Below are 26,195 nucleotides of genomic sequence, written 5' to 3' on the forward strand. Positions count from 1 at the left end.
GAATGTATCTAAAAACTACCTGTATACATAGAAAATCATTTTAAAACATCAGTGTTTCAGCTCAGTTCTCATTTCCCCCAACAAAAATGAGGCTGGATGTTTTCATGCAAGCTTAACGGATAAGGAGCAGGATGATCATTGGGTGGAAATGAAGAAACATTCACAAAGTACTCTTTTTGTGAAAAAATTGGGATTAATGTTGTTTTTTAATTTTACTGGAATCTTTATACAAAGCCTAAAGCAGCAAGGAAGTGAAATGGCAGATCATAAATGCAATTGGATTTGACAAATAGTAGCAAAACTGACATGCCTATCTATGAATGAAAATAAGCTAATTTCAGATTTAATGAAGTAAACTGTATACTCCAGAGATGAGGACATTGAAAACATAATATCCAGACATGATTTTAACTCACTTAGAAAATAATTGGAATATTTTTCACTATCTGAGTTTAATAAACTAAACATAATTTGAGATCAAATTGATTTAATTTTTTTTACTTTGTTACATTAACAAAACATCATTTGATTTTAATTTCAATAAACAAAATTCTCAGACTTACTTTTATTGTTCATACATTACAGAGTGTATGTGAGCTGAAGGGGAATTTTTGTTGCATTGCAATTTAAGTTGTCACAGAAATATTCAAACATTAAATAAGTTAACCTGTTACTTTTCTTAAACATTTAACCACTGCATATACCCAGCAGACCTTATAAAAGCTCCAGTTGTTTCATTTTAGAGTGACATGTGAACATGTGATGAACAGTTGAATAAACATTTTCTCCATGGTGTTGAACAAAATCATCTGCTGCTTGAAGAAGACTGAGCAAATTCAAAGTCAAAAGATAATTCTTGGTCTGGATCTTCCTACCTTAGGAATACCATCCCTTTTCGTTCCAAAAATGACAACACAAAACAATGAATGTATACTCCATGATGTTTAACTGACTGTATTAGACAACATAGAACAAAAAACAAAAAGATATGATTACATCATGTTAAGAAAACCCTCCTGCCCATTCGGAAACTGTGGGGAATATATTTTATTTCCTTTTTTTTTTACATCCACATGTCCTGGAACCCTTGTCAAGATCGGAGAAATCATGCATGCCAAAATACACCGGATATTTTGGCCAAAAACCTGGTTCTTTTTCTCAAGAAGCTCAAGCTTGGCCAAAAATAAGCAGTTCAGCTAGACAATGATCCAGAGCTTATGTTTTTACATCTGCATTTGTGATTCTAACTCAAGACAGCTCACTAGTGGAAACCAAATGATCTGAAGGACTTAATGCAATTCTACAAAAAGTAATGTTCATAAATTTCCCCGCTGAAGTATGAGAGCACAGTACAGGAGGTGTCAATGTAATCCCACCAGAGCAGGATTTTCAAAATATTAATAATGGGGTTGTACTGGAAATAAATATGACCCTCATGTTTTCTGGACTTACAGTATTTATTACATTAAAAACTTTGCTCTGTGCAATGTTATTAATATTACTGTATAATTTATTTTGAATAGCTAATAAACTTTATTAAGTCTGTAAATCTTTCAATTATTTGGTATTTGATCCTATTTCATCAGGGTATGAATACAATTGAAGGGCATTATATATTATATATGACATAATGTTGTTTTGTTTTATCATCAGGGTTTGTAAAGGGTTTGTAAAGTTACAGTACAATAAGCCACCTGTTCCTTTTGTCTTAAAGTGTATTGTACATTACAATTACAAAACACCAGAACAAGAAGCCTCCTTTTCTTCATTATTTTCCAACATAAATCACCTTTTTGGATAGGTTCCAGCTGTAATCTTTGATGGCCAGCCTGTAAAGAAAAGTATGCATTCTATGTCTTCTAATGCTTTCGATTATTAAAAATGCATGAGTCGTGTAAACAAATATATCAAAACTTTGGCCTTAAGAAGTACAAGACGTCTTCTAGCTCACCTTTATGCTTGAAGAATTTGTATCCGTTATTTTACCAGTACTGAGCCTGGGAACAATTTACTTAATTGTGATCAAATTCTCACTTGCACTGACTAACTGAAGAGCGCCCACTTAAGCATCAACACATTTACTGGAGAGCAATCTAAGTGAAGGCTGTTGTTTGAGGGTAAAACAGACATGTCCCACCCAGAATTAACACCCACAACTCTCCAGTGTGGAGGCCAGATCCCTCACCCCTCATCCTTCCCCAGGGTGGAGCTGGGTTCGCATTGTTTTTAGTGCATGTGCTGCCCCCTTTTTATTGCTATTGGGGAAAGTAGTGTGCTACACATGCTCATGCTTGCATGAGCACTGGCCTGTTTTTTTTAAAGCACGTGGGTCTATAAACAGCCCATAGCTGAATTGCAAGAGGTCCTTCCTTCTCAGATTTCTCTCTGAATATAAAAAAAAAATCTTCTGGCACAATGAGAGGTGCACCGTCCACCTCTTTCCCAACCAGAAGCAGCTGCAATCTTACTGTTTTGCGCGTAGCAGCTCGTCTTTGGCGAAAGCCAGTGTAAACCTCTGCAAATGCAATGAAAAGCAAACTGGTTAAATGTTCTCATTCCAAATACATTAACTTCATTGCAGGAAACAAAAGTCCAGGTGGGTTTATGCACCTTTTATCCGTCTGTTTAATGTGTTAAAAAGAGAATTTTACACTAAGTTGATAGACATGAAATTGCTAATAATACTCTTGTTTCATTTAAATAGAGGTTGTCATTTGAAGACTAGGACCAGTGTAAAGCACATGGGTGAGCCACATGCTGCGAGTCCCATTCAAAGCAACTGCTGATGGAGCAAAGCAGATCCATCCATTTTCTAACCATCTTTTTCCCCCAAACCAGGGCTGTAGGGGAGCCAGAGCCTATCCTGGCACACAATGGGCACAAGGCAAGGACACAGGAGAGGCCATTACAGTTTCCCCTCCAGTACATCACTGGAATATGGGAGGAAACCCACAAACTCCACATACTGTAGATAGCAGCCCAGAAACTGAACCCAGTGTTCTGGCACTGTGAGGCAGCAATGCTAACTACCTTGCCATCCCAAATCAGGTCATTAAACACTAATTGAATAAGCAGCCCACCGGTTCAAGAATTCTACAATTTATTTTGCTCACTTAAGGAAAAAAAAACACCACCTTAAAAATACCTCGATTACAAAAACAGGCACATAAAATTTTTTTTTAAACAAACTCCATAAAGGTTTGCCATCATCTGGACCTGCCGATGTTCCCCCTTGAAATAACGCCTCAGCGTTGCAATGTGTCCAATGCTACAGTTAAGCGGAGGTTGTAGGATTGTCTTCATCCGGCCTTTGATAGTTCAACAGCAGTACACTCTGTGCAAGAGCCAAACATCTCCTGAGATGCATAGGTCATATACAGAAAGCCATCTTCGTCTTTGTTATCCTTGTACACTTGGGCCATGGTGAGAGACATGCTGGCTAAGCTGCTGTTGTTGACAAGGAGGTAAAACGCTTGACTTGGCGTAAGAGACATCCGGTTTCTGAAACACAATCAGGTTAAAATAGGTTTCAACATTTATAAGTCTTCTGTCCCTTTCTCAATAAAACTGCTCAAGTAATTTATGCAAAATGTAGTTCCCCCAAACACTGATGTTGCGATTTCATGATTTATGCTGCACGTGTATGGGAGAAGCCAAAAACATTTTCACAGTAGTGGAGGGGGGGGTAACCCCCCCCCCCGAAGTGCTTTTTCAGAATTTTATTCAAAGTCTGCTTAGACTTGAAAATCACTAGTTAACACCACTTCAGCAGATAAGGAAACCCGACCTACTGTGCAAATGTTTGCCTTTAACAGCACGCAGATTTTTGCAAGCAAGATTTTGAACTCAATTATATCTGGTTTTTAACAAGCTGGCTGGAGCTTGATGAACGCAATCAGTCTCAACCCCAAGATATAACTCACCTAATTATCGTAATAAACTGGGTCATAGTAAGTTCTTGGGGGACCAAAAATTTAGTTTTATCCAGGGAAGGAAGATACTTCTCTCTGTGGTATCGCTCCACGATCACCTGCGGAAAAAGAGGGGAAAAAACCCAACTAAGAACAGTTGTCCAATTAACAAACGAAACAAGTTTGCAACAAGTTCAGAAAGAGTTCTCACAGGAATCTTAGTCGGGAATTTTAACCGAATCCCCGCAACTTCCTCCTTTCTGGTTGCTGGAACGAGAGACGTAATAAAATCACCTTGGAACACACAATTGCATCTAGGAAGACAGAGAGAGAGAACAGCATTATTCCCAAGTAAAGGAGGGCTTACATCGCATTGAAGAAGCGAACTCACCCAAGCTTTTCCTTTGCTTGAAGGGTTTGGCGTGTTGGCTTTTTTCCGAAGGAGGCATGTTGATAGGCGATTCCACTAACCTGAAATTGCCTTGCTTATCATAACACTGGAATTGTAGGAGGTTAGCTAGCTGGCCGAATTTAAATGCCCTGTTCGCGCTGACGTCATTTCGCGGCGTGGCCGTGTAAATAGTCCGTCGCTAATTGCATTGGCTGCATTGGTCGTTTTTTGGTGGTAATCGGACACTCTTACTTTCCAGAAAAAAATGCAACAACGTATTGTTTGCAAACTTTTAAATTTAAAGGTATGTCATCTACTAGATAGAAAAGGGGTAATGTACATTTGAACATTACAAACTGCATTTATTAGTCTTTCGTCAAAATCTGTTTCTGAGTTTAGAGGTAAATTCACTTCGAGTAGAATTTAAATGTCTTACAGTAACCTCTTTAGGCGTTCACCTAAATTGCAATTACTCCATCCTCAAAATAGAGTTTATATATTGGAGATCATACAGAGGAAATAAATCTAGGATTTGTTTTCATTATGTATTCAGATTCGCTCAGATAACAGACAAGGTATTGTATGAGTTATGTTAGTCTTTCGTTAAACCTATTTGTAGTAAATTCACTTCGAGTAGAATTTGAATGTCTTAGAGTAACCTATGTTTATTCATAGAATCTTTTCTGAAAGTATATGAAACATAGGTCTTGAACAGAGCCCACTGAGATTTATTTTGAGGTTTTAAGCAGAGGGAGTTTGAGTTTACAAGCAAGCAGTTTTTGTTGAAGTACCGGGCTTAGAATACTTACCGATCCTGCATTTCAGCATTACTTGGATAGGTCTAACAGACCAGTGTTGCAGCTGAAAAAACAATTTACAATAGGTTTTAACAGAAGAGCCAAATGAAAATTACACTCCCCGTGATTTCAGTAAATTTTAATCACTATAAACCAGAAACGGCACTTTAAAATTGTCCTCAGAAGTCTCATGGTATTATAACAAAGCTGTGTAGACAGCAGAATCTGTTTTTTACTACTGTCATTATAATTTAGATTTAATTTTTAAACATTATTTTAGAAGCCAGAAATTCAGAAACATTAGAAATTTTGACAATGATAAAAGGCTGTTCAGCTAAACTGACTCATTTGGTTGCTAATCACTAAGTAATTCAATGGTCTCACTTAGCCAGGATATTAGCTTTGGCTTTTTTGACGACATGGCTGGGTAGCTTGTTACAAACTTCCATAACACATTGTACAAAAATTAGATCTTAATATCAGAACATTATTAGTGCATTAATTCTGAACATTAAGAATGGCATAACAATGGCCTGTGGAATTTAGGATTTGTAGGTTCATAGTGTACATTCTCATGAGGAAAGAAACAGAATATTCAGTGGGACTTCTGATATAATTTGCCAGTATGATTTGTGTGAGCTGAAAAACTCTGTTTTTTGTTTTCTCTTCTCAACAGGAAGGTCTTACAGAATGCCGCACTGACTTCTGTATTAAACACTTATATCTATAGATAGTCCATTTCTGGAGTGATTTTCATTTCATTTTCATAATTTACTGAAGGACTGCCTTAAACGTGTGCTCTGTGGGCCCAAATTAGTCTCCTCCTATCAGAGTTCAGTATTTACAGTCTGAAGGCCATCCTTAAATTAAATTCAAAGAGTATGAAAGAATTTCACCCAATAAGGGAGAGTATATATTTTTAAAAGGTTGTCTTTTATTACTGGTGTGTGTTTAGGATGGTATGTGAAGATGTGTTGGATGGATGCTGTTTATTATTGGCTCAATGTTGCATATTTGTATGAATGTCTTTTAATTGTATGGGCTCACTATACCAAATTCCATGCAACTAGTTTTTATGACAATCAAGTATTGAAAAACATGCAAATATATTACATAAATGGTGGAGTGGTGGTCCATAAAACCAAGATTTTTAAACATCTTTGTCTATATAAAGAATAAAGGCCAGAGCACACAGGTTTTTGCAGTCAAATGCGATTTTTTATTGACATGGTAGACCTTGTTTATAAACCTAAAAGCAGAGATATATGTATGGAAATGTTTCTTAAATAAAATGTTAGGCATGAAATGAGTTTCTGAAAAGTCAAGAAATTTCAGGTGTTCCCTGTGACCTACTGCAACTGTTGTAAACCACTTTGCAAAAGAGCAGGAAATGCCAGCTCTGCTGGTGATAAGTCCCCTAGTCACCCAGGAATGGTGAGATAACAATGCAAGCTTAACTAAGAACAAAGCAAACAATGTAACCCAGAGGAGTTACACACTTGTTGGAGAGGGGAATATATAGAATCAAATGACATACTGAGCTTAATTAAGGACATTATTAAAATATTTTACCCACCAATAGAAAAAAGTTCATTCTCAGACTTTTCTTTTTTTTGTAATCCCTGTTTGTGGAACCTATCGCCTTTTAACTAGGGTACACATTTTGGCATTGCTTTGGTTATGTATATTTATGATTGGTATTTGGTAACTCACAGTCTTACAGTTTCTTTATGTGCTTGCTGAACTTTGAACCTGCGCTGCAGTTATCCAAATCTCCACTGCCACAGTATACGTTGGCCTCTAATGTTTGAGGGCTGTTATCCAGGGTAATGCACCTAATCATTGTGATTTTCATCATTGTGATTTTCCTTGCATGGTGTGTGCAAAGGTTACTGCAGTCACTTACTTCCAGTACTGAGCCTGTGATCTGCTTTTGTCTAAAGTTTCCATAAAACGCTTCAAAAAAATTTAAAAAGAGCAGCCAGATTAAAAATCTGGGAAGAGACATTAAAGGACATGAAAATAACACACTAAAGTGCCCATCTTAGCTCAAGGCACATTAAATACCTACAGTGGTTCACCTGGTGATATAATTAAATCTGACAGTTTAATGGTGGTTTTGGGAGGATGGACACATACAGTAGCAATATCGGGACACTAGCTCATGTACAGAAATGTCTTCGCTCTGTGTCTGAACAATAGGATGAGACAGTGATCCAGTTAATTAGGGCAGTATTATTGTTTCTAATTAACAATTATGAGTCATCTTACAACTCTGTGACAGAGTAAACACTATTCTTACCCTTGAACTTTAACAGTAGCACTCTAGGTCTAGAGAGGACCTTCTCTGAGTTCTTCAGAGGATTTTTCAGAGCCAGTAGTTTTCCCTGCATTGCAGTGGGCTTAAGTGCTCTTGCCATCAATTAGAAGCTCTCAGGCAGATTCGAAGCCTAAGCATCTGTGTACTAACATACCTTTCAATACATGTAGAAAGTGTTTATCGGTCCCTGGACTTCACTATAGTTTTGAAGAACACTTATGTATATATAAAATTGAAATTCCCCAAGATCTGACACATAGAATTGATTGTGTTTTCATTGCTAAACAAAACTCCTTCTTAAATATAATAAATATTACCACACAAAAATCAGATTGAAATATTCCATTCACAATGGATGTAAGTAGCTGAAAGATGAGGACTACTGTAGCTGTTTAGTATTTGGGACTTTAAATGAGCTCTTAAAAACTTTTTTTCCTGTGCTTGCATGTATTCTGATCTTGTCTATATAGTATCTACTTTTGCAGACTGTACATTCTATGGCCTTTTTTCACCACAACAATGTTGTGACAACTAAAGTGATAACTAGAGAACTGAAAAAAATATTTTTCTTTGTTGACGTAATTGGCTGTAGTATGCATCATTTTAAAATATATTACTTATTTCTCTGTTTGAGAGGATAATAGAGAGTTAATGGCAATGACACAAGAGCAAATATACAGAAGCAAAAATCCTTCCACATCTTTCAAAGGCTTCTTTTTTCTGAAAAACAAAAAAAAGTTTAGATAGATCCTGATATTACCCACAGAAAGTTCTATGCAGAGCAGCCTTTTTTTTTAAATATTTACTTTTGCCTTTTGCCCCAGGTATTGAACACAATTGTGGACCAATAACAGTAGACTTTATAGGTTTTTACTGATCACTGTCTCTTTAGGTTAGGAGTCCATTTGATAGGAGCTGAAAAGCTCCTCTGAGGGCATTGATTTAGGATTTTTGAATTTGCTGTTTCAGCACCACTCGTTGCTCTTTCTAGACAAATTGTTAGAAATCCATACCGTCGAAACCCTTTTTATATTCCAACATATTTTTTTCTTACATAATGGCTGTCATGTGGTACAAATGAGACCACTTCTCATGGAATTATACACATCATGTTGCATAGATACAACCATCAACAAGGACAGATCTGAGACACTAGTTAACCTAGTCTTTAGAAGGAGAGAGGAACCTGCCTCCCGGGAAAAAGCACTAATTTATAGGGAGAACATGCAAACTCCACACAGAAGGTACACACAGAAGGCATCCCAGTCAGGAATTGAATCCAGGACCCAAGAGTGGTGAGGTAACTGCACCACCACACCTCCATATCACCTGATTTCCATCATATTTAAAGTTGTTTTATTTGACTTTTTCATTTATTTAAAGGGTTCCAAAATGATAAATGAATTTAAAAAATCATCATCCAACACATCCAAATGTTTATGTCGAATGTTCTTTATTCATTTCCACCCAAAACAAAGGCACGTTTTTTCCTATCCTTACTCTTTCAGATATGTCTATACGATTACACTGCATTACCCAGACACAAATCTGTTAAGCACAAGTGATATCTGAATTTTAAATTTTCAAAAGAGACACGAAACATAAACATAAATACACAACAAAGACAGCAGAACTAAAATTTGCTATTGCAAAATGTTATGTATATTAAACTATACATTTATACTGTAAAAGAGGGGGTGTCCTTCGGATGAGACGTAAAACTGAGGTCCTGACTGTCATTAAAAGTCACGGTGTGTGTCTCGAAGAGAGTAGGGATGTTAACCCTGGTGTCCTGGCCAAATTTTACTCTGGCCTTTATCAATCATGGCCTCCTAATAATCCCCATCTATGAAGTGGCTTCATCACTCTGCTCTCCTCCCCACTAAGAGCTGGTGTGTGGTGAGCGTACTGGCGCACTTTGGCTGCTGTCACATCATTCTTGTAGGGAGCTACACATTGGTGGAGGGGAGTCCCCATTACCTGTAAAGTATTATTTCTTTTAAAATTTAAGTATTATTATAAACCAAGCATCTTAATCCTATAGTCACCTCTCTTAGTGTTTGCCATGCTGATAACTGACTGCCTACCAGGCCACAAAAAAGTAAAAAATGATATTTCTGAAATCTACCTTATTTAGTAGTTGTTTCCTCCATTGGCTTAAATAAAAAAATCAAAGAATTAAATAAATGGTAATCTAGTCTAACTGGTGGCTCTATGCGTAGACAACAGTTCTGTTTATTAGATAAAAATATATTTCTATGGTTACATTAGCAAATTCCTAATCAAAAGGCCCAAATGATATTTATGAGATGGTTGACAGTATTAAAGTAAACATTTATATGTTCAAACACGGCATACTTAAGGCCAAATCCATATAATTTACAAAGCAAATTTCATTCTTACACTTCAGAGACACCAAAAACAAAACCATTATTCATGAAGGGCAAAATATAAAATAGTATTTTAAAAACATGTTTACAGTTTACAGTTAGCAGCACAACATATTATAAGAATACCACAGTCAAGGTTCACTGATTACTTTCTTTAAATCCCATGTAATGTTTCATTGACACAGATTTAGGCATTGAGAGGAATCTTGTATTACTACATTGAGTGACCAGAAAACGTACAGACATCACAGACTAATGGCAATGACAGATAAAATGATTGCTTGATTAATGAGCATCTTGGTAAATAATGCTTAATGATCTGTACTATTATTTTTCCAGCTTTCTTTATCAGTTCAGAGTATTAAAAACTACCAAATGCTGTACTGCCTCATATTTTCACTTCTGTTAGCCTATTAGTTTCCACTGCAGGGTTGAAAGCCATGACTTTACTTCCTTGCAGAGTGTAAAAAATCTGTCAGTCAAGTCAGAAAAAAAGACTGGAGGATGTTTTCCATAACAAGGGATCAGTCTTGATTAATTCTGAGCTCAAGTCATAATGTGAAAGTGTATTTCTGAAATGTACGTCAAGTTCAAATAAAGCTGAATATTGTACAGTATGACAAAGCAAGACGTAGAACGTAGTTTCATACATTGAGAACATTTGTGGAATATTTCTAATATAATACTTCTGAGTTCTCAGACCCATCACACAGAGCATAAACAGAGCTGTCTGCTTAGGTAGGTAACCATACAACCATTGATCTCAGAAGACATGGAACAATTTAACTCGAACAATTAAATAATCAATTAAGCGTCTGAGATGTTTAATTAATTTAGAGTGAATAGTCCTTTACCCATACAAATGACTGGTTTTCCCAGTAACCTCACTCTTAAAGTGACCTTTGCAGAAGGTGCAATTGCCATATAAGAGAGTGGTTAGTGTTAATATTTAACATTTAATGATTATTCGTCATACTGGTCAAGTACTGTATGTTACGGAGACAAAGAACAGTATGACACTCAAATTAGTAACATCACAATTTGAATTAATACATACAATACCTATGAGAACCCACTTAAGGCTCAATGTGCATGCTTGACACATTAAATTTTTTTTCTCTTTCGATAGATTATCTTTAGACAGATTTAAAAAACAGTATCCAAATGAGGAACATGATTCTATACTGATGGACTAAATTCACAACACCATCAGCTTTCTGGTCTTGTTTTTTTAGCCTTTCATTCATTCATTTTCGAACTCCTTTATCCCAATGCAGACTTACAGGGAATGTGGACAAGCAACAGGCCAAACCGTTCACTACATGCGGAACGGGAAGTCAGTCCATGGCCGAACACACACTGACATACAGTAAACACGTACACACTCACACCAGGGCCAATTTTCCCAGAAACCAATTAAACTACCAGTAGGCTTTTGGGCTGTGGGAGGAAATCAGAGCATCCAGAGGAAACCCACACTGGGAAAACATACAAACTCCATTTAGATAACACCCATGGATTGAACCCAGGGTCTCAGTGCTCCACTGTACCGCCCCACGTGATTATACTGTATATTAAGTGCAAAAACAGTTTTTTTTTGTTGGTTGGCAACCTTGTTTACATAATTTAAAACACAATTTCGTACACATTTTGGATAAAGACATTTGCTGTCTGAACCTTTATATAGTTTTTGAGTCTTGAAGTTCACTTGCACTTTTCAACAGCACTTTTAAATTTTTGGCGATCTTTGAGGCCTCTGGTCTTTCTTCTGGCTCTTGAGAAAGCATCTGCTCAATTAATTTATGCTGTAAAATACAAAAAAACAATTGAATATGATTATTTAATTTGTTCACATCTGAGGTAGCATGTAAAAAGCATGCTCGGACATTGTCTTGCTGTATGTTTTCTGAAGTTTCAGGCACTGGAATTTCAGGCAATTCTGACTTATGTTCAGTAATGGAAACAACAAATTATTAAGCACTTATTTGAATTAATATTTTCTGGGGATGTCCCATTAACTTCAATTCTATTTATTTAGTGCTCCATATGTAACTCCAAAACATAATGAATTTCCACTTAGGGTGAAAACAGATCCAAAAGAAACATTGTGCACACAGAGAGACCAATGTTGAGAAATGTTGACAAATGTTGAGACTAGCCAGGTATTAACCATTGCCACTAGATTCTTAGCACACCACCAAACCCACCTCTAATAGGTATAACAGCAGTACACGCATAAGACATGGAAAGTTATAATGATGCCTCAATGGTTCAGCTGAAGGTATGTTACTGTTAGGAATCACCTTGGGGTACAATTAAGAACAATTTTTCCCTTTTTCTGCAATACAGCAGAACTGTCACAGTTGAGGTTCTGGTGCTGGCATGACTTTCTGCAAATTTCTTAATCAAAATTCGCTGTAGAAACTGAAATGCATTGCCACAGTTTTATGCAGATACGCTATGACTACGTAGATTTTTTGTTCTGTTAGATAGATAGAATAAAATAATGCACTTTCCAAATCTTTGTAAAAATAACTTGAAAATGCACTCAGTGACAGCAGTACAGACATTTACACATTTCTAAGCTTGACACATTTTTTGAACAAGTAGTTAGTAATGTCATATTTCTGGAAAACAAACCTGAAGTCCAGTACTTTATTATTTTCCTAAAACAATATGCATCAAATAGCATTAACAGTAAACACTGCATGTTTTACCTCATTGTGGTGCTGCTTACAAAACTCTGAAGGGAACTCTCTGTTTCGTATGCTGTGCCATGTCTGTGAATGAAATAATGTCATTTAGTCATTCTCATAATGGAAGACAAAAATAAGCAATCAGAAGGTATCCTATTCTTATCTCTTCATATATAGGACTAATGTTGGCCAGATGTATTCCTGTACTTCTATTGTGTCCAGACCTACAATCTGAACTGTTTGTGCTGATGAATCATGTTAGGAATAATCTGAAAGTTTCTCTTCCACAGATTCACAAAATTTAGGGCACGTGTGGGAAAAAAACAAACAAAAAACTAGGCTCCATGGCCGAAATGCTGTCTTTCTTTTCTTCTCTTTTCAGCATGGAATAAACCTTTACTTGCTCCTTTGCAGCCTATGCATGCTGATGCAGCTACAGTAACTACTTGAACTATGATAATCTTAAATAGTCGATTATTTAAATAAAGGTTTCCATCTCTTTTTTTTGTGAAAAATATTGCATAATGAGACGGCAGAGCACAGCCCAAAATGAGCCCTCAAGGGCCAAAAATACAGATCCATGTGCAAAGTGCAAATCTTTTAGCAAATTTTTCATTCATATGAATTAGTGATGTTCACATTCCAGGATATGCTTGTACTGTATGATATACTTACTTTATGCCTTTCAGTCTTTGTTTTGAATCTCCAAAGGAGCTCAAAGAAAATCAATCCTAATGGAAAAATATCCACCTTTTCCCCATATTGGTTCTGGTTCTCCTGTCAAACCAATATTTAGAAATCAATTCAAAGCACCTGTTTTCAATGCATCAATGCATATATGTGATCAATGCATATATGACACGTGACACATTTGATCTACAACAGGCAGCCGTACAGAACTGTTTCCACACCTACAACAGAGAATTGTTTGATTGTGGGTTATGGATTGCCATTCACTGCCAGTTCACTTTGGATGACCCAGCACATGGAACTCCTATCTGCTGCAACTGACACAACTAACTGATGGTGGCAGTAATGTTACCAACTTGTAGCCCTTCAAATCGTGGATGCTAAGCACCTGGACCTGGTCAGTGCTGGGATGCAGCTGCTGCTGCCAAGTGGTGCTGGTGGACCAGTAGGTGGTGCTCTTCCCCCAGGCCAAACCAAAGACCTAGGGCACTGCTGTAGGAGCTGCCATCCTTCGGATTGAGACATTAAATCTAGTCCTGACTACCTGTTCATTAAAGATCCCATGACACAATTTGTAAGAGCATGTGTGCTAACAAAAGTATCATGCCTTAATTCTCTTCTAGGCTTTTGCAATCTTTGGAGAAGCAGCTGAGCACCAACTGTGGAACTGGTTAAACACATCAGATACATCTAGATTTAGTTTTCTTTACATGCTATCACAGTAAACAACTTCAATAACCTTTTAAAACAGGAAGATGGTGTCTTGAGCTGATGGACTAATTTCCCCAATTACTCTCAGACTCATGTCTCCATATTTTAAAAGGAAGGTTCCTTCTTTACTTGAATTCTTTAGTCCTGCGATTCCTCTCTCTCCCACATTGATTACTGGGATAGAGTGTATTGAAGAATTTTAAAATTCATATGGAGAGGAAGTGGCCACGAATTAAGTTCTCCACGTTACAGTCAGATGTTGATACGGCTCTATTATTTTGTGTGGTCTTTTGAAAAAATAAAATTACCAAAAAATATTGTTTACTTAAAAATGAAACTTGTCTGCGTTACCTGTTCTGGACTCATGTAAGTGACTGTTCCTGTTCGTTTAGTCCTCTGAATCGAGTTGCTGTCACTTTCATTTATCACAGATGTTGCCAGTCCAAAATCTCCAATCTTCACTGTTTCTTCATGGCTGAATAAGATGTTTGGTGGCTAAAAAAGAACTATATTTATTAGGGCCAGAGTTAAACTTGGGGCTGTGCATTTTCATGTTATTATTTTGAGGTTCTTACAATTGTATCATCCTCTCCTCAATTAATATATGAATCAGGGCTACATGAGTAAACCCCCTCAAGTATTAGAAATATAAAACGTAACTGTAACTTTTTTTTCAACTATCTATCTGCTCTGCGCAACATCATTAGGCTCAATGAAAAATTAAGTGGAAAACAAAGGGAAAATGTAACAAAGTATTTTTCTGAAATGATCTAATGAAATAAATACCTTCAGGTCTCGGTGAATAAGTTGTTTTGAATGAATGTACTTCACTCCTTCTACTATCTGCCGAAAAATAGACATAGCGTCTTCTTTAGTCTTTTGTCTTCTGTCCTGTTCTTGATCAATCCAGGATCTCAGTGTCCCCCCTTCACAGAGCTCCATCTGAATGTAGAGAAATGCCTTTGGGGTACCAGGACCAGAGCTTCAAGAGCAACATTTAACCACAAGAGGGCGTTATACAGGGAGTGGAGAGGAGTTAAGTATAAAATTTACTCATGTCAAAGTAACCTACAGTAAGTGAAGCTCTTGCTCTTTATCAAAGGATACTGTACATTATACCACTTTGACAAAAATGAAATTCAGCTAATACAAACTCGCAAATACCCTGTACATACTTGTGAATTACAGTTCAACCTCTGGCATGCCATTTACCTATTTATTTTGCATAGAAAGTACACAATTATTACCACGAATGCATGATAACATTAAAATGTACTTGTTCGGTCAGTTTAACTAAATGGCAGCTTTACGCTGAAATGACCTGGGTAGGCTCAAACACTGAATATTTATAAAGAGGCTTAATCAAACAAAAATCTTATTTGCTGTTTGCACGGTAGGGGAATGTGGTAAGATATTTCTACAGCAAGCCACACTGATTTCTTACTCTCTGGTCCTCAATCAGTGGACTGGTCTACTGTCAATAAAATGTGCTCATTGATGCAAAGAATTTGTGAACATGAAAACAAAAAGGACTTTTTTGTAGCACCTGGAGCTGCTCGAGCTGTCCGTTTTTTCTGCTTGGTATGTTGTGTCTTCAAGCCAGGAGGAGAAGTAGCGAACAATGTATTGATGCTGAAGCCCAGCCAGGGCCCCAACTTCACGCTGTGCTTTGCTGTGGAAGAACAAAGCACTCATGGATTATTATTCCATCGGTTACCATTATTATTATTATTATTCCAATCCTTATCATCATTATTATTATTCCTGTCCAACTCAATTCCAATCATGGCAATCTGGAATCCATCCCAGAAACAAGGGCCGAAAGGCGACTGCTTTTCCAGAACCAGAACACCTACAGAAAACCCACATGGACATGCAAACTCTACAGAGAGCAGACTGGAGTTTAGAACCCTGAAAGTGTGAGGTAGCAGTGCTAACTTTAATTTTGTTGAAATCTTTATCAAGGTCACTTAGAAGGATTACAATGAATTAATTTCAATGGGTTATATTTACACAATTTATTTTGTATGCTGTATAATACAAGATTTCCCAGTGTAGGACTGTTGGAATGCAACTGATGAAGTGAAAAATAAAACACGCAGCACAATGACACAGCAAATGTTCTAATGACAACAGATACACAATAACAATAGATATACAAGATTCACTTACAAGGTGTGCTTTACTATCTTCACAGCATAATATTTTTCTTCAAGTTTTCGTCTTGCCTTAAAAACACTGCCAAAGCCACCTTTATCAATTGGTTTGATCAGGTCAAAATCCTGTAAAAATCTAAAAACACAATTGATACTCTTTACACGAATCCAAATAAAGCACAGTGATTGATTAATGTAGTTTTGTCTGTAGCTCGTTTTTTCATAATTAGTCTGAAATCTTCATTTACATTATTGCACTTCGCTGCAATATAGGTGTCATTAAGAAACATATCTAGTCATCAGTCAGGTAAAAAAAAAAAAGAACACATTGCTATACCCCTGTAGTATACAGTTCACATACAGTAGTTGCACATATTGCTTGTACTCCCATATGATGTTGCACAAAGGTGGCTAGTATATACAGTAAAAGCAGCTCCCAGAAATGGACAAGACTTTCTCTTACAACGCAAGTATGCAGCATTTGAAAAGAGGGGGGCAAATGAGTGACTGCTTATTACTATGAAATTTGCGTCATGAAAAGTATATATTTTTCCTTTCAATTCTTCATTCATCATTTTACAAAAAATTGAAAAAAGTAATCTAAAATATGTAGAATGAAATATGTATCTATTACAATATATAACTATAACATACTGGAATAATAATGAATGATTGAAGCTGAAGTCTTATCTTTGTCAAAGTCACCAGCTTCACTAAGGTACATTGTCCCATCTGTTCGCAATCCATTCTTGCCCCTATCGTTCTACTGCAACACTGCCATGTTACAGCAGATGTTCCGTTCTGCCCCTAACTTTTACCTTCTTTACACTGGCTGTGAGGGACATGTTTTTTAACTATACAGGACAGGTTTGAGTGCCTCTGCAAATGAGGAAAAAATAGCCTTTCACTCACATTCCACAGTAGCCAGTAGGCTCAATCTGTAGTGAGCTGCCTTTCTGAAGTAATAGAAGCGAATGTAGAAAAACACAATATGCTGAATACCACTTTAAAGTCATTTCTTTATTTTCAGGTGTGCAAACTGTACTGTGTTTTTATGACGAGGCACTCTTGTAATGCTCTTGTAGCCATTACCACTTTTGTCAGACTAATTAAAGCAGTGTGCTTCACGATGCATACTTAAAACTGAATCTGCTGTAAGTGTAACAGAGTTATTTTTCATTGTTTTTATCATTAAAAAGGAGACAGAAAATCCTTTCCAGACATTACAATTTATTTATTGAGGGAAACGTTTAGATGTTTTTTGTACAACACAATGCTGGTTTTGTCAAAGATAACAGAAATGATGTATCAACATACATAGGAGTTTTCAAAACTCAAAGACACATCTTTAAGGAATAAAAAATATAGAAAACTAAAATAAAGGAAGCTTGTGTCTCAAGGTCTCGGAAGACAGAATACATTAGCAAAGCTGGATCAATAACGTTCTGGGTCTAAAACCTGGAAATGCAATTGAGAAAAAGCATTTTAGCTGGCCACAACAAGCACAAAGGCAATAAGAGAAGACAGTGGAATATTGCTATAGGAGATGTGAAGATCCCAATAAACTCACCTGTCAGCAGCTAATAACATACAGTACACACCACCCTTTGTTCGATGGAAGAAACTATGAAGTATGGAATTTCCAAATGACTGCACACATTGTCAAAATTGCTTATGAGCAGCGGCTTTAAAAAAACAGCCAAAACTGTCTGTCATATTTTGTTTTTGATAAACGTGATTGATAAAGGCACTACCTTGCGCAGTTATGCAATAGATGTAATTCACAATTTTCTATATTTGAACTAGTCCTAGTAGTGCATGCCTCACATGCAAACAATGAGCCAAAAAAGTAACCTATGTGCTGTTAATTTCTCTGACTTCTCCCCCTCACACATTGCTGCTACAGAAGCAAACTAGAGATAAAAGTCAGGGATACCCTGCAATTAACAGTTTTGCTTTTTTAATTGTCATGTGGAAATGTGCTGAATGGGGAGAACAGTTTGAAATCTCTTTGAATTTACCAGTGCCCCAGGCTCCCAAGTCCACATTAGGCTCAGGACTGGTGTATCACCCAGGCGAGAAGAAGGTTAAAATCAAAACAACAAGAAACACTGAGGATCCACAGCAAGAAACAAGAGAAACCACTCCTCTTTAAAACCTTGTCAACAATAAAGCAGGGTCAAACCGACACCATCTAGAACTAAATTAAATGAAGAAGGGATGTTTTCCAGCTCTGCATCTGAATTATGACGCTTACCTTGATGACTGTGTAGATTCAGAGGCTGGCTTTACAGCATGATCTTTACATGATGGTTTGTCTTTGTTTAACCAGGGTGCAGTACTCTGCGTTGGAAATAAAAAGTAAATATGTTTTCAGCACGCACTACACAGCTCAAGGACACAGATATTTGAATATTTTGATGTACAACATACATTTTCATCATGTAACCTGGCTAATACTCTGATGAAAAGACATGCCAACATTTTTGAAGTCCATAAATAAAAAGGATGACTTAAAATAGTGATTCTGAGCGTTAGTTTTCAGATTACAACCTAATATTAGATTGGATGCACAACTCGATGTGTACCCACCCAATCAGTGATTTTTCAGTGTAAGAATTAAGAATTTTTTTATTTGCTCATCTTTGACATGCAATAGGTACCTGCTTATTTTTCTCTGCTTCAGGGCTTTCATTTCTAAAAACCGCAGCTAATCTGAAAATAAGGAGAAAACGCATCAAAGCAAGAATTGTCAAATAATATAGAATTTTCTTTTCTGTATTATTTGTGTTTCATTAAATACAATATCTAAACAAGCGTGAGAGGAAAAAATATGGTCCACTTAAAAATTACGTGATGACAGTTTTGAGCTGTTAAAATACATTACTAATGTTAAAAAGAAAATTAATGTTTAAATAAAAAAAGATGAGGACATTTACTTAAATTTTGGTTTTCCTTCTCCAGGTGACTGTACCTACACCAACAAGAAACAACAATGAACAGACAGTCTTAACATGGATTGCTACAATATTACAATGTGTACTTATCTCCTACCACAGCTCTACAATATATTAAATATTGTATTGGTACACACTCCCTGGTTTAATTTGAAATACTCTGGCATTTGTTCTAAGCTACAATGACTACACTCTTCAACAAGGATAAAACATAAAAGCCGGGTAATAACTGAACATGTATTATTTGGCCTCAGAAATTAAAATAAATTAAAGCAACACAGCAGTCTGCATGAGGAACAGCATGGCCGAAGTACAAATTAAAAATAAACTTTATACAAATTTTCAGGTTATAAACTGCTTTGTCATTTTAGAACCCATTAAAAATTGATAAAACCTAACTGCCAATCTTTGATTGCATGCTATTTCATTTTATGCTGAATGAAAACTTCAGGACACGATCTTTTGTTATCTGTCATGACACACTGAATGTCTAAAGACGACTCACTTGAATTGAAGTCTTTGGGGCAGTAACAGTAAGCACAAACGATTACAATAATGATATTAAGAACATAAGGCTTACCTTTTTAACAGAGGAGTCTCTGAAGACAATATAATCACTTTCATCATCCCTATTCAAACGTTCAGGAGTCGTAAGGATACTGCTACTTAAAACGCAGCAAAATACAAAAAAACAGCAGTAAGATCTTAATTGTCATGAGGAATTCCATTAAAAATGAACAAAAGGGTTTGTGCAGAGGTTAGCTGTTCTTTAATCCTATGACATCTGTATGACTTACCCCATGTATGCAGAAGGTGATGACGTGCCAGTGCTTGATGATGTTGAACTGGTAGATGGCTGTGAGACAAAGAAAACCAACAGTGAAACAAAAAGACAGAGATACTCAGAACTCACATCTTACGCTACTGCTCAGCTTCCAATGCACTGCGGCTCAGATAGACCTTTCCTGCTCTGTTTCTTTTCCAAAAACGCAAGACCAAGTGGGTTGGCAAAAGTTACTCAGGCAGCCAGTGACTGGGCTTACTCCTGGGGCAGAACCTCTCTGGATATACCTGACATAAATACCCAGGAACATGTCATAATATTCCATTTTCAAAGAAAACTTTGATAATATAACAGATAACTGACAACTGAAATTTAACTACAACTTGATCAATATGTTTTTAATGAAGGGATGATGTGTGGACGTTAACTGTCAAATTAAAGTACAGGTGGAATGAAGCGACAAGCTTGTGATTCCACTTGTTTTCCACAATAGATGCATGAACATACAAAATGTAGTTCACCTCATCAAGAAAAGCACATTAATACATAAATTCATCTACAATCTATTAAAAATGCAGGGTGGTGAATAATATCTGAAATCACATGGCTTGTGTTGTATATGAATACAGGAGGTTTCAGATTTAACCATCTTGAAGATAAGAAAATGTTGGAGACGCGCACTGCCCTGCTGGAATAATAAATACACACTTCTGAAATGTTTTTACCCTGCTCTCTGGGGTGCTCTCTGGGCTACTAGATGGAGGTGTCAACCTACAAAGGATAAAAGAAAAACAAGAAATGCTTTTCAGATGCTAATTAGTGAAAAATGTGGTTCACTACATGGAAGACAGAGTAGTCTGAATGCTAAGTGGGTCCAAACCCTCTTTTAAGAGGTATCCAAATGTAGTGATTCTCTTTTTTCCCCACGTTGATATTAAACTTCTTCACATCTTTCTCTTTCAAAAGGCTTTACATCTGCCAGTCATTTTAATAGCTTTTTTTAAGTAATAACATAAGTAAATTGACAAGAAAAGGATTTTGTTGATGATTCCCAATTAAATAAGGTTTTCTTAATGGCTGTGTCTACAGTGCTGTATATCTACAATAAGCAAATAAAACAGCGTACCATGTAGATGACACCAGTGAGGGCAAATTTCTGCTTGAACTGGGGGTGTCCTTATTATGATTTCCATTAAGGTTCTTGAAAAGGAACAGACAGTTAGTGAATAAGCAAAGATACTGGTTAGAAAATACAGCAAGGGGACAAGTTTAAATCAATTGAAAGCCCCATTAAAAGCATGCAATACAGAACAAAGCACAAATCACCGTATTCCCACTATCATCAAGTCTAGCATCCGAGCACCTGAATGTATGTGTTCTACAGACTTATGGAGTCTTCTTCCATCTTTAATATGAGACATGAAACCCCAAAGACCTGACTACATTAAAGATCCCAGGGGACTGTTCGTAAGAGCAGAGGTGTTAACGTCATTGCTCTGGCTAAAACCCAATCTGGACTTACACAGTCAGGCCTAGCTACATTTAAAGGACAGGATGCCATTTGGACGATAGCGGCTGCCACAAGTACACCCAGATTTGGTGCTGCACTGCACTAGTGGAAGAGTGGAAACTCTCCTATATGCAAAGCACCTTGGGATTCTTTGGGATGAAAAGTGCAATACAAATATCATAATGATATCTTGTTCAAAGTGTGTGTTTTCTTTGACAAACTACACAGAATCACATTCTCCACTTTCAGAAACTTTACTATTGCATCCCTTTATAGTGTTGCAGTTCTATGTGCACATCAAAAAACAGGTATTTTATGTGTTTTAAAAAAAACAACACAAAAAAACAATTTCAAGAACGATTACTTCCAAAAGACAATGAGGGAGAGGCGCTGATTCCTAAAACATCATAGGATAAGTGAGTTTGCAGCAGCTGGTCCTGACTCTGTTACCTCAGGTGTACTCTTTTCTTGCAGAGCTTCGTATGCGAGCTTGGCAGCCTCTTTCTTCGCATCCTTCTTATTTTTCCCAAATGCTTCTGGGAATTTCCTGTTGCCTATGGCGAATCTGCAGGAGAACCTATCAGGACGGAAAGGCGAGAGAGTAAGCACCACCTGCAACTTTACAAGACAAGAGGCACTTATAATCCTTTTGAAGACAGACTTTTAAGAATACTCTAAGAGAAAATTCTTATTTGCTTATCAAAGCAGGGACAGGGCCTGTTCTTGGGAGGCATATTATAACCCCTCAGTTGAAAGTCTTTCCAGTGAACAGTGAAATTAACTATACAATCTCATAAGGATTAATTGATATTTGAATACAAGACCTCAAAGCACTCTCCTGTGGACTAAACGGTACTGTATATGCTAAAGTGCTTAAAACAGAAATGCATTTTATTCACTTTCTATGCTGTGACGTGACCCAGACACCGGAAGTCTCAACCTCAGATTCCGATTGTGCAAACTACTTTGTAGCGCTTGAGGACCACAAAATGTCTAATGTTAATGTTGACCTCCAGTAAATCAGCCTACTGACCCAGGGCTACGCTTGTGAAAAGAGTGTCACAGCACATTTATTCAGTACATCCCTTCCTACAGACTGTACTTCGTAAGCACTATTTAACGCTAATTTACAGTATTGTGATCAATACTGTAAAGCACCACAGCCACTTCATTTCTATTCAGCATGTAAGATGTTCTTCAATTATGTAATCCAAGCTACGTCCACTGTCTCGTCTCTGATGCAAAAGTGAAACCCCCCGTTACCCGTTCGATAAAGCAACCCTCTGGATGGGAACTCATCTCTTCTCCGCTTGGTTTTTTTTTTTGAGGTGGCTAAATTCTTACTGTGGCATGTGTGGCGGGCCTCCATCGCTCCTCTCAAAGGCCTGTACAAGTACCCCTTTCTTCTGACCATATTCATTCAGCCAGCACAAATGGTTAATTCCCTGAGTAGACACAGGTGAAGGACAACTGGATTCCCTGCTGCTGTTGACCTGCAGTAAATGGCATTGAAGCAGATTTTATATTCATTCACAGGTTTTAAAATTTCACAATAGGTTTTTTTTCCTAATTAAATTCAGACCCTAATGCTGGTTCTCAGTAAACGTTATCCGCATCTTTTGGGAATCAATTATCCATCCATCCATTTTCTAACTGCTTCTTCCAGTTCAGAGTGGTGGGGGAGCTGGAGACTATTCCTGGCAAGCAACAGGCACAAGGCGACAGACAACCTTGGACAGGACATCAGTCCATCGCAGGACAGACAGACACAAACACAGACACACATACTCACATCAGGGCCAATTTTCTCAGAAGCCAATAAAGCCACCAGTATGTTTTTTGGACTGTGGAAGGAAACTGGAGCACCTGGAGGAAACCCACATAAACACAGGGAGAACATATTCTATTCAGACAAAGTTTACGTATTGTTTGGTCTTACTTTAGGGGGTCTTGCAGTTTAATGTTACTTCCTCACAGTTCTTGGGTCCTGCATTTAATTCCAACTGGGGGTGCCTCCCGGGGGGAGTTCACATGATCTCTCCAAGACCATGTGGGTGCTCCAATTTCCTCCCAAAATCCAAAGACCTGCTATGTTACTAGGTGGATATCTAGGTTAATTGCCATCTCTAAACTGTATGTACACTCTACAATGAATGGTTGTACCATTCAAAGTGCATGCTGCCTTGTGTCTATTGTCTGCCGGATTAGGCAGTGGATCACAACCTTGAATTGGACTAAGCTATTATTTAAAATGGACAGATGGTATATTTTATTTGAGTATATATAAGCATGGTCAAGGAAAGCACAGAGTAAGAGAAAACTCCCCACGCTGATACTCACAGGGTCATTCTGCTGAGAAACTTCGACCCCTAGCTTTTCCAAAGCATTTTTTGCGGCATTTTGCTTTGCCTCCTTCTTAGACATTCCAACGCCATCAGGATAAGCCTGATTGTCCAGCACCACTTTCATTGTGAATCTGTATAACACAATAATGCAAATGTACTGAGTGCAAAAAAATAACTCTAACGGGTTTTAATCAAATATTTTAAGTATGGAACATAACTGTCAGGCAGAATCACAGAACAGAAATCCAAAACATTTTCTGAAATTCAAAGTGAGAATGTTACAAAATAAAGTTACTCTAGTAACTCAGCCTCCTCTGAAAATGACACAATCCCAGCACAATTGATGCACAGGTCTGATTGGCCTTTGGACAGAGTGCTGTAGGACTGTCCACCACTCTTCCTGTGCAGCTGCAGACAGCTGGTGAAGGCCGGCCAGTCATGGTTGACTTGAATGCAACACATTGCTGTTGTGAGCTTAGCAGGTGCCCCTATCTAAGGTGACAGAGTGTAACATATTGTAAATCCTCCAGGTGGCAGGAATTACATTCACAAGATGCCTCCTGTAGTGTGCTTACATCGTCTTCCTGCAAGAGTGGCCACTTTACAAGTAGTCTTAACCATGTTGTATGTTCCTACTAAATGTCTGCTGTGTTACCTCCTTTAATTCCCCATGGAAACAAAAAATCTTCTGAAGCATCTATATAGTTCCAGAATATAATTCCATTAAGGTTCTAAACTATAGTTCCAAAACACTGCATTGCAGAATGTCATTGTCAAAATTGGATTTGAAAGGAATACTTAGAAATGAAAACTTTGTACAATGCTATTATGATTGCAGTATAACATTTATCACTGTACTGTTACTCAATATACATTTTCAAATCCATAAACTGCTACATGATGATTTTGAACGTGGAATGAATGAATTAGGAGGTGTTGTCATTTTGCCCCTTTCAGCTTTTCAGTGAAATAAGCACAATCCACTCTAAATTGTCTAGCTGCTTAAAATCTTGAAGCTACAGTATAAGACTTGATCAAACTTTAGGATAAAACTTACTGTCTAACATGGTCTGGCCCTTCTGCAGGACCCTCCTCATATTGCAGGGATAAATTATGTTTTTGTCGATATTCATTCAGTCTTCCCACATAATTCATTTGAGACATTGTAAAAAATACCTGAAAGACAATTAAATATTTTACTTAATGTCCTACTGTAATTTTATACTTTTGACTGGTTTTATTAATGACAGCTCATCTTGGTTTCGAGAGAAACATGTTTTTTTTTAATTTTATCATCTTATAATTAAAGTTTCTTAATAATGCAACATCATAACAACAAAACACTGATGCCAAAATGTAGCATATGCTAAACACATATCTTTTCTTTGCTCACAAAAAGTAGCATAATTCGAGTGGTCATATAAATATTCTCTAATGATACTGTTCTCTTGCTTTGGAAAACAGACTTGACTATTTGGACGTTAAATGCAGACCTCTTACTCCAATGTCATTACAGTAACTTTAAAGCCATATTAAGCTTGAATTCACAGCAAATAGAACAAATATATATCCTAATAAAAACTATGAAGTTTAGTAAATTTCACCATCATTAACATCAATAACATTAACCGATACAGATAACTCATTTATACAAAAAATACATAAAACGAGATTTCTTCACACGAGAATTCCTACTTGTAAACAATGTTGCCTATGTCATAGAAGAGAATTGAGTATAATCGCAAATATGAAGGACACAAAGCAATTCACAGTGTGCCCGTAGCAAATGTTTATGGAAAAGAAAAAAAAAACATAACAATAATTAAGAAATAATTCCGATTGCTACAATGTGATTGCAGGGACATATCAAAGCTGGAGAACGTGCACTAAGAGTTAAATCAAACCAGTATCAGTACTACAGTTGCCGATAAAAATAACGTTCGTGTACGCTGCTGTAAGCCCCCGTTCTTGAACCAAACTGAAGACTAAAAACCCGACATTGACTCAAATCTCGCAAATAAATATCAGTATACTTACAGATCATAAACCTACCTGTATGTTGTGCTTGCTATACCTGCAGGTCAGTGCACGACTGACGGCAACTTTCACTTCACGGTCTCTCCCCTTGCAGCACAGCAGCAAAGTTTAGTTTCATTTCCCACTCCAAACGTCATAGCTAGAACAACTACCGGTACTGCGCAGCCAATCAGCTCCGCCAGCCTGCTAAAATATGATACTACACTGCAGGACGGGAGCTGGCCTGGGGGTACCGTAGTTACATTTTAAAGGATTTTTTTTCTTCTAAAATGATATTACGTGGTTTCAATTTATGTAGATGGAAAAAATCGAATGATTTGTGCGTGCTAACTTCAGTTACCAATACGTGTTCTTTGTAATTTAATATGTTCGGAAATGCATTACATTCCGAAAACATAAGGGTAACTGAACAAGTATGTCGTTCAAATTGCAAACAAGAACGTGTCTTTTAACCTTTGAAAGCGTTTCTATCCCAGCACATTGGTTTTCATAGGTATGGG

General features: G+C 37.1%; 2 protein-coding genes across 5 annotated transcripts; both read right to left on the minus strand.

Moving 5' to 3' along the window:
* Nucleotides 1-3,199: 3,199 nt before the first annotated feature.
* map1lc3c (microtubule-associated protein 1 light chain 3 gamma) lies at nucleotides 3,200-4,360 on the minus strand. The gene is made up of 4 exons (XM_088934093.1): nucleotides 4,279-4,360; nucleotides 4,123-4,178; nucleotides 3,924-4,030; nucleotides 3,200-3,501 (listed from the first exon to the last, which is right to left on the minus strand). Exons 1-4 carry the CDS (start codon nucleotides 4,358-4,360, stop codon nucleotides 3,300-3,302), a joined length of 447 nt encoding a protein of 148 aa, XP_088790219.1. The 3' UTR covers nucleotides 3,200-3,299.
* Nucleotides 4,361-8,855: 4,495 nt separating this feature from the next.
* eif2ak2 (eukaryotic translation initiation factor 2-alpha kinase 2) lies at nucleotides 8,856-25,796 on the minus strand. 4 transcript variants are annotated; one of them, XM_088934305.1, is made up of 19 exons: nucleotides 25,711-25,796; nucleotides 24,716-24,834; nucleotides 23,654-23,789; nucleotides 22,658-22,806; nucleotides 21,764-21,890; nucleotides 20,930-21,003; nucleotides 20,529-20,574; nucleotides 19,817-19,875; nucleotides 19,600-19,678; nucleotides 19,002-19,036; nucleotides 18,726-18,777; nucleotides 18,320-18,405; nucleotides 16,079-16,198; nucleotides 15,453-15,578; nucleotides 14,693-14,888; nucleotides 14,258-14,401; nucleotides 13,181-13,282; nucleotides 12,527-12,589; nucleotides 8,856-11,614 (listed from the first exon to the last, which is right to left on the minus strand). In XM_088934305.1, the coding sequence occupies exons 2-19, from the start codon at nucleotides 24,820-24,822 to the stop codon at nucleotides 11,489-11,491; spliced, it is 1,827 nt and encodes a 608-aa protein (XP_088790431.1). In that variant the 5' UTR covers nucleotides 24,823-24,834; nucleotides 25,711-25,796; the 3' UTR covers nucleotides 8,856-11,488. The 4 variants fall into 4 exon arrangements, with proteins under 4 accessions (XP_088790431.1, XP_088790430.1, XP_088790428.1 ...); XM_088934304.1 differs by having other exon boundaries at nucleotides 19,600-19,681; XM_088934302.1 differs by having other exon boundaries at nucleotides 19,600-19,684.
* Nucleotides 25,797-26,195: the final 399 nt, after the last annotated feature.

The sequence above is a fragment of the Atractosteus spatula genome, chromosome 15, assembly GCF_055471065.1.
Source record: "Atractosteus spatula isolate fAtrSpa1 chromosome 15, fAtrSpa1.hap1, whole genome shotgun sequence".
Lineage (NCBI taxonomy): Eukaryota > Metazoa > Chordata > Actinopteri > Semionotiformes > Lepisosteidae > Atractosteus > Atractosteus spatula.

Coding starts and splice junctions, on each gene's coding strand:
- map1lc3c (XM_088934093.1), bottom strand. CDS start 4,360: ATGCCTCCTTCGGAAAAAAGCCAACACGCCAAACCCTTCAAGCAAAGG. Junction 4,031..4,122: donor AATTCCCGACTAAGATTCCT/GTGAGAACTCTT, acceptor CTTTTTCCGCAG/GTGATCGTGGAGCGATACCA. Junction 3,502..3,923: donor CAGTTTATTACGATAATTAG/GTGAGTTATATC, acceptor ATTGTGTTTCAG/AAACCGGATGTCTCTTACGC.
- eif2ak2 (XM_088934302.1), bottom strand. CDS start 24,822: ATGTCTCAAATGAATTATGTGGGAAGACTGAATGAATATCGACAAAAA. Junction 18,778..19,001: donor GAAGGAAAACCAAAATTTAA/GTAAATGTCCTC, acceptor CCTTATTTTCAG/ATTAGCTGCGGTTTTTAGAA. Junction 12,590..13,180: donor CAAAGACTGAAAGGCATAAA/GTAAGTATATCA, acceptor TTTCATTCACAG/ACATGGCACAGCATACGAAA.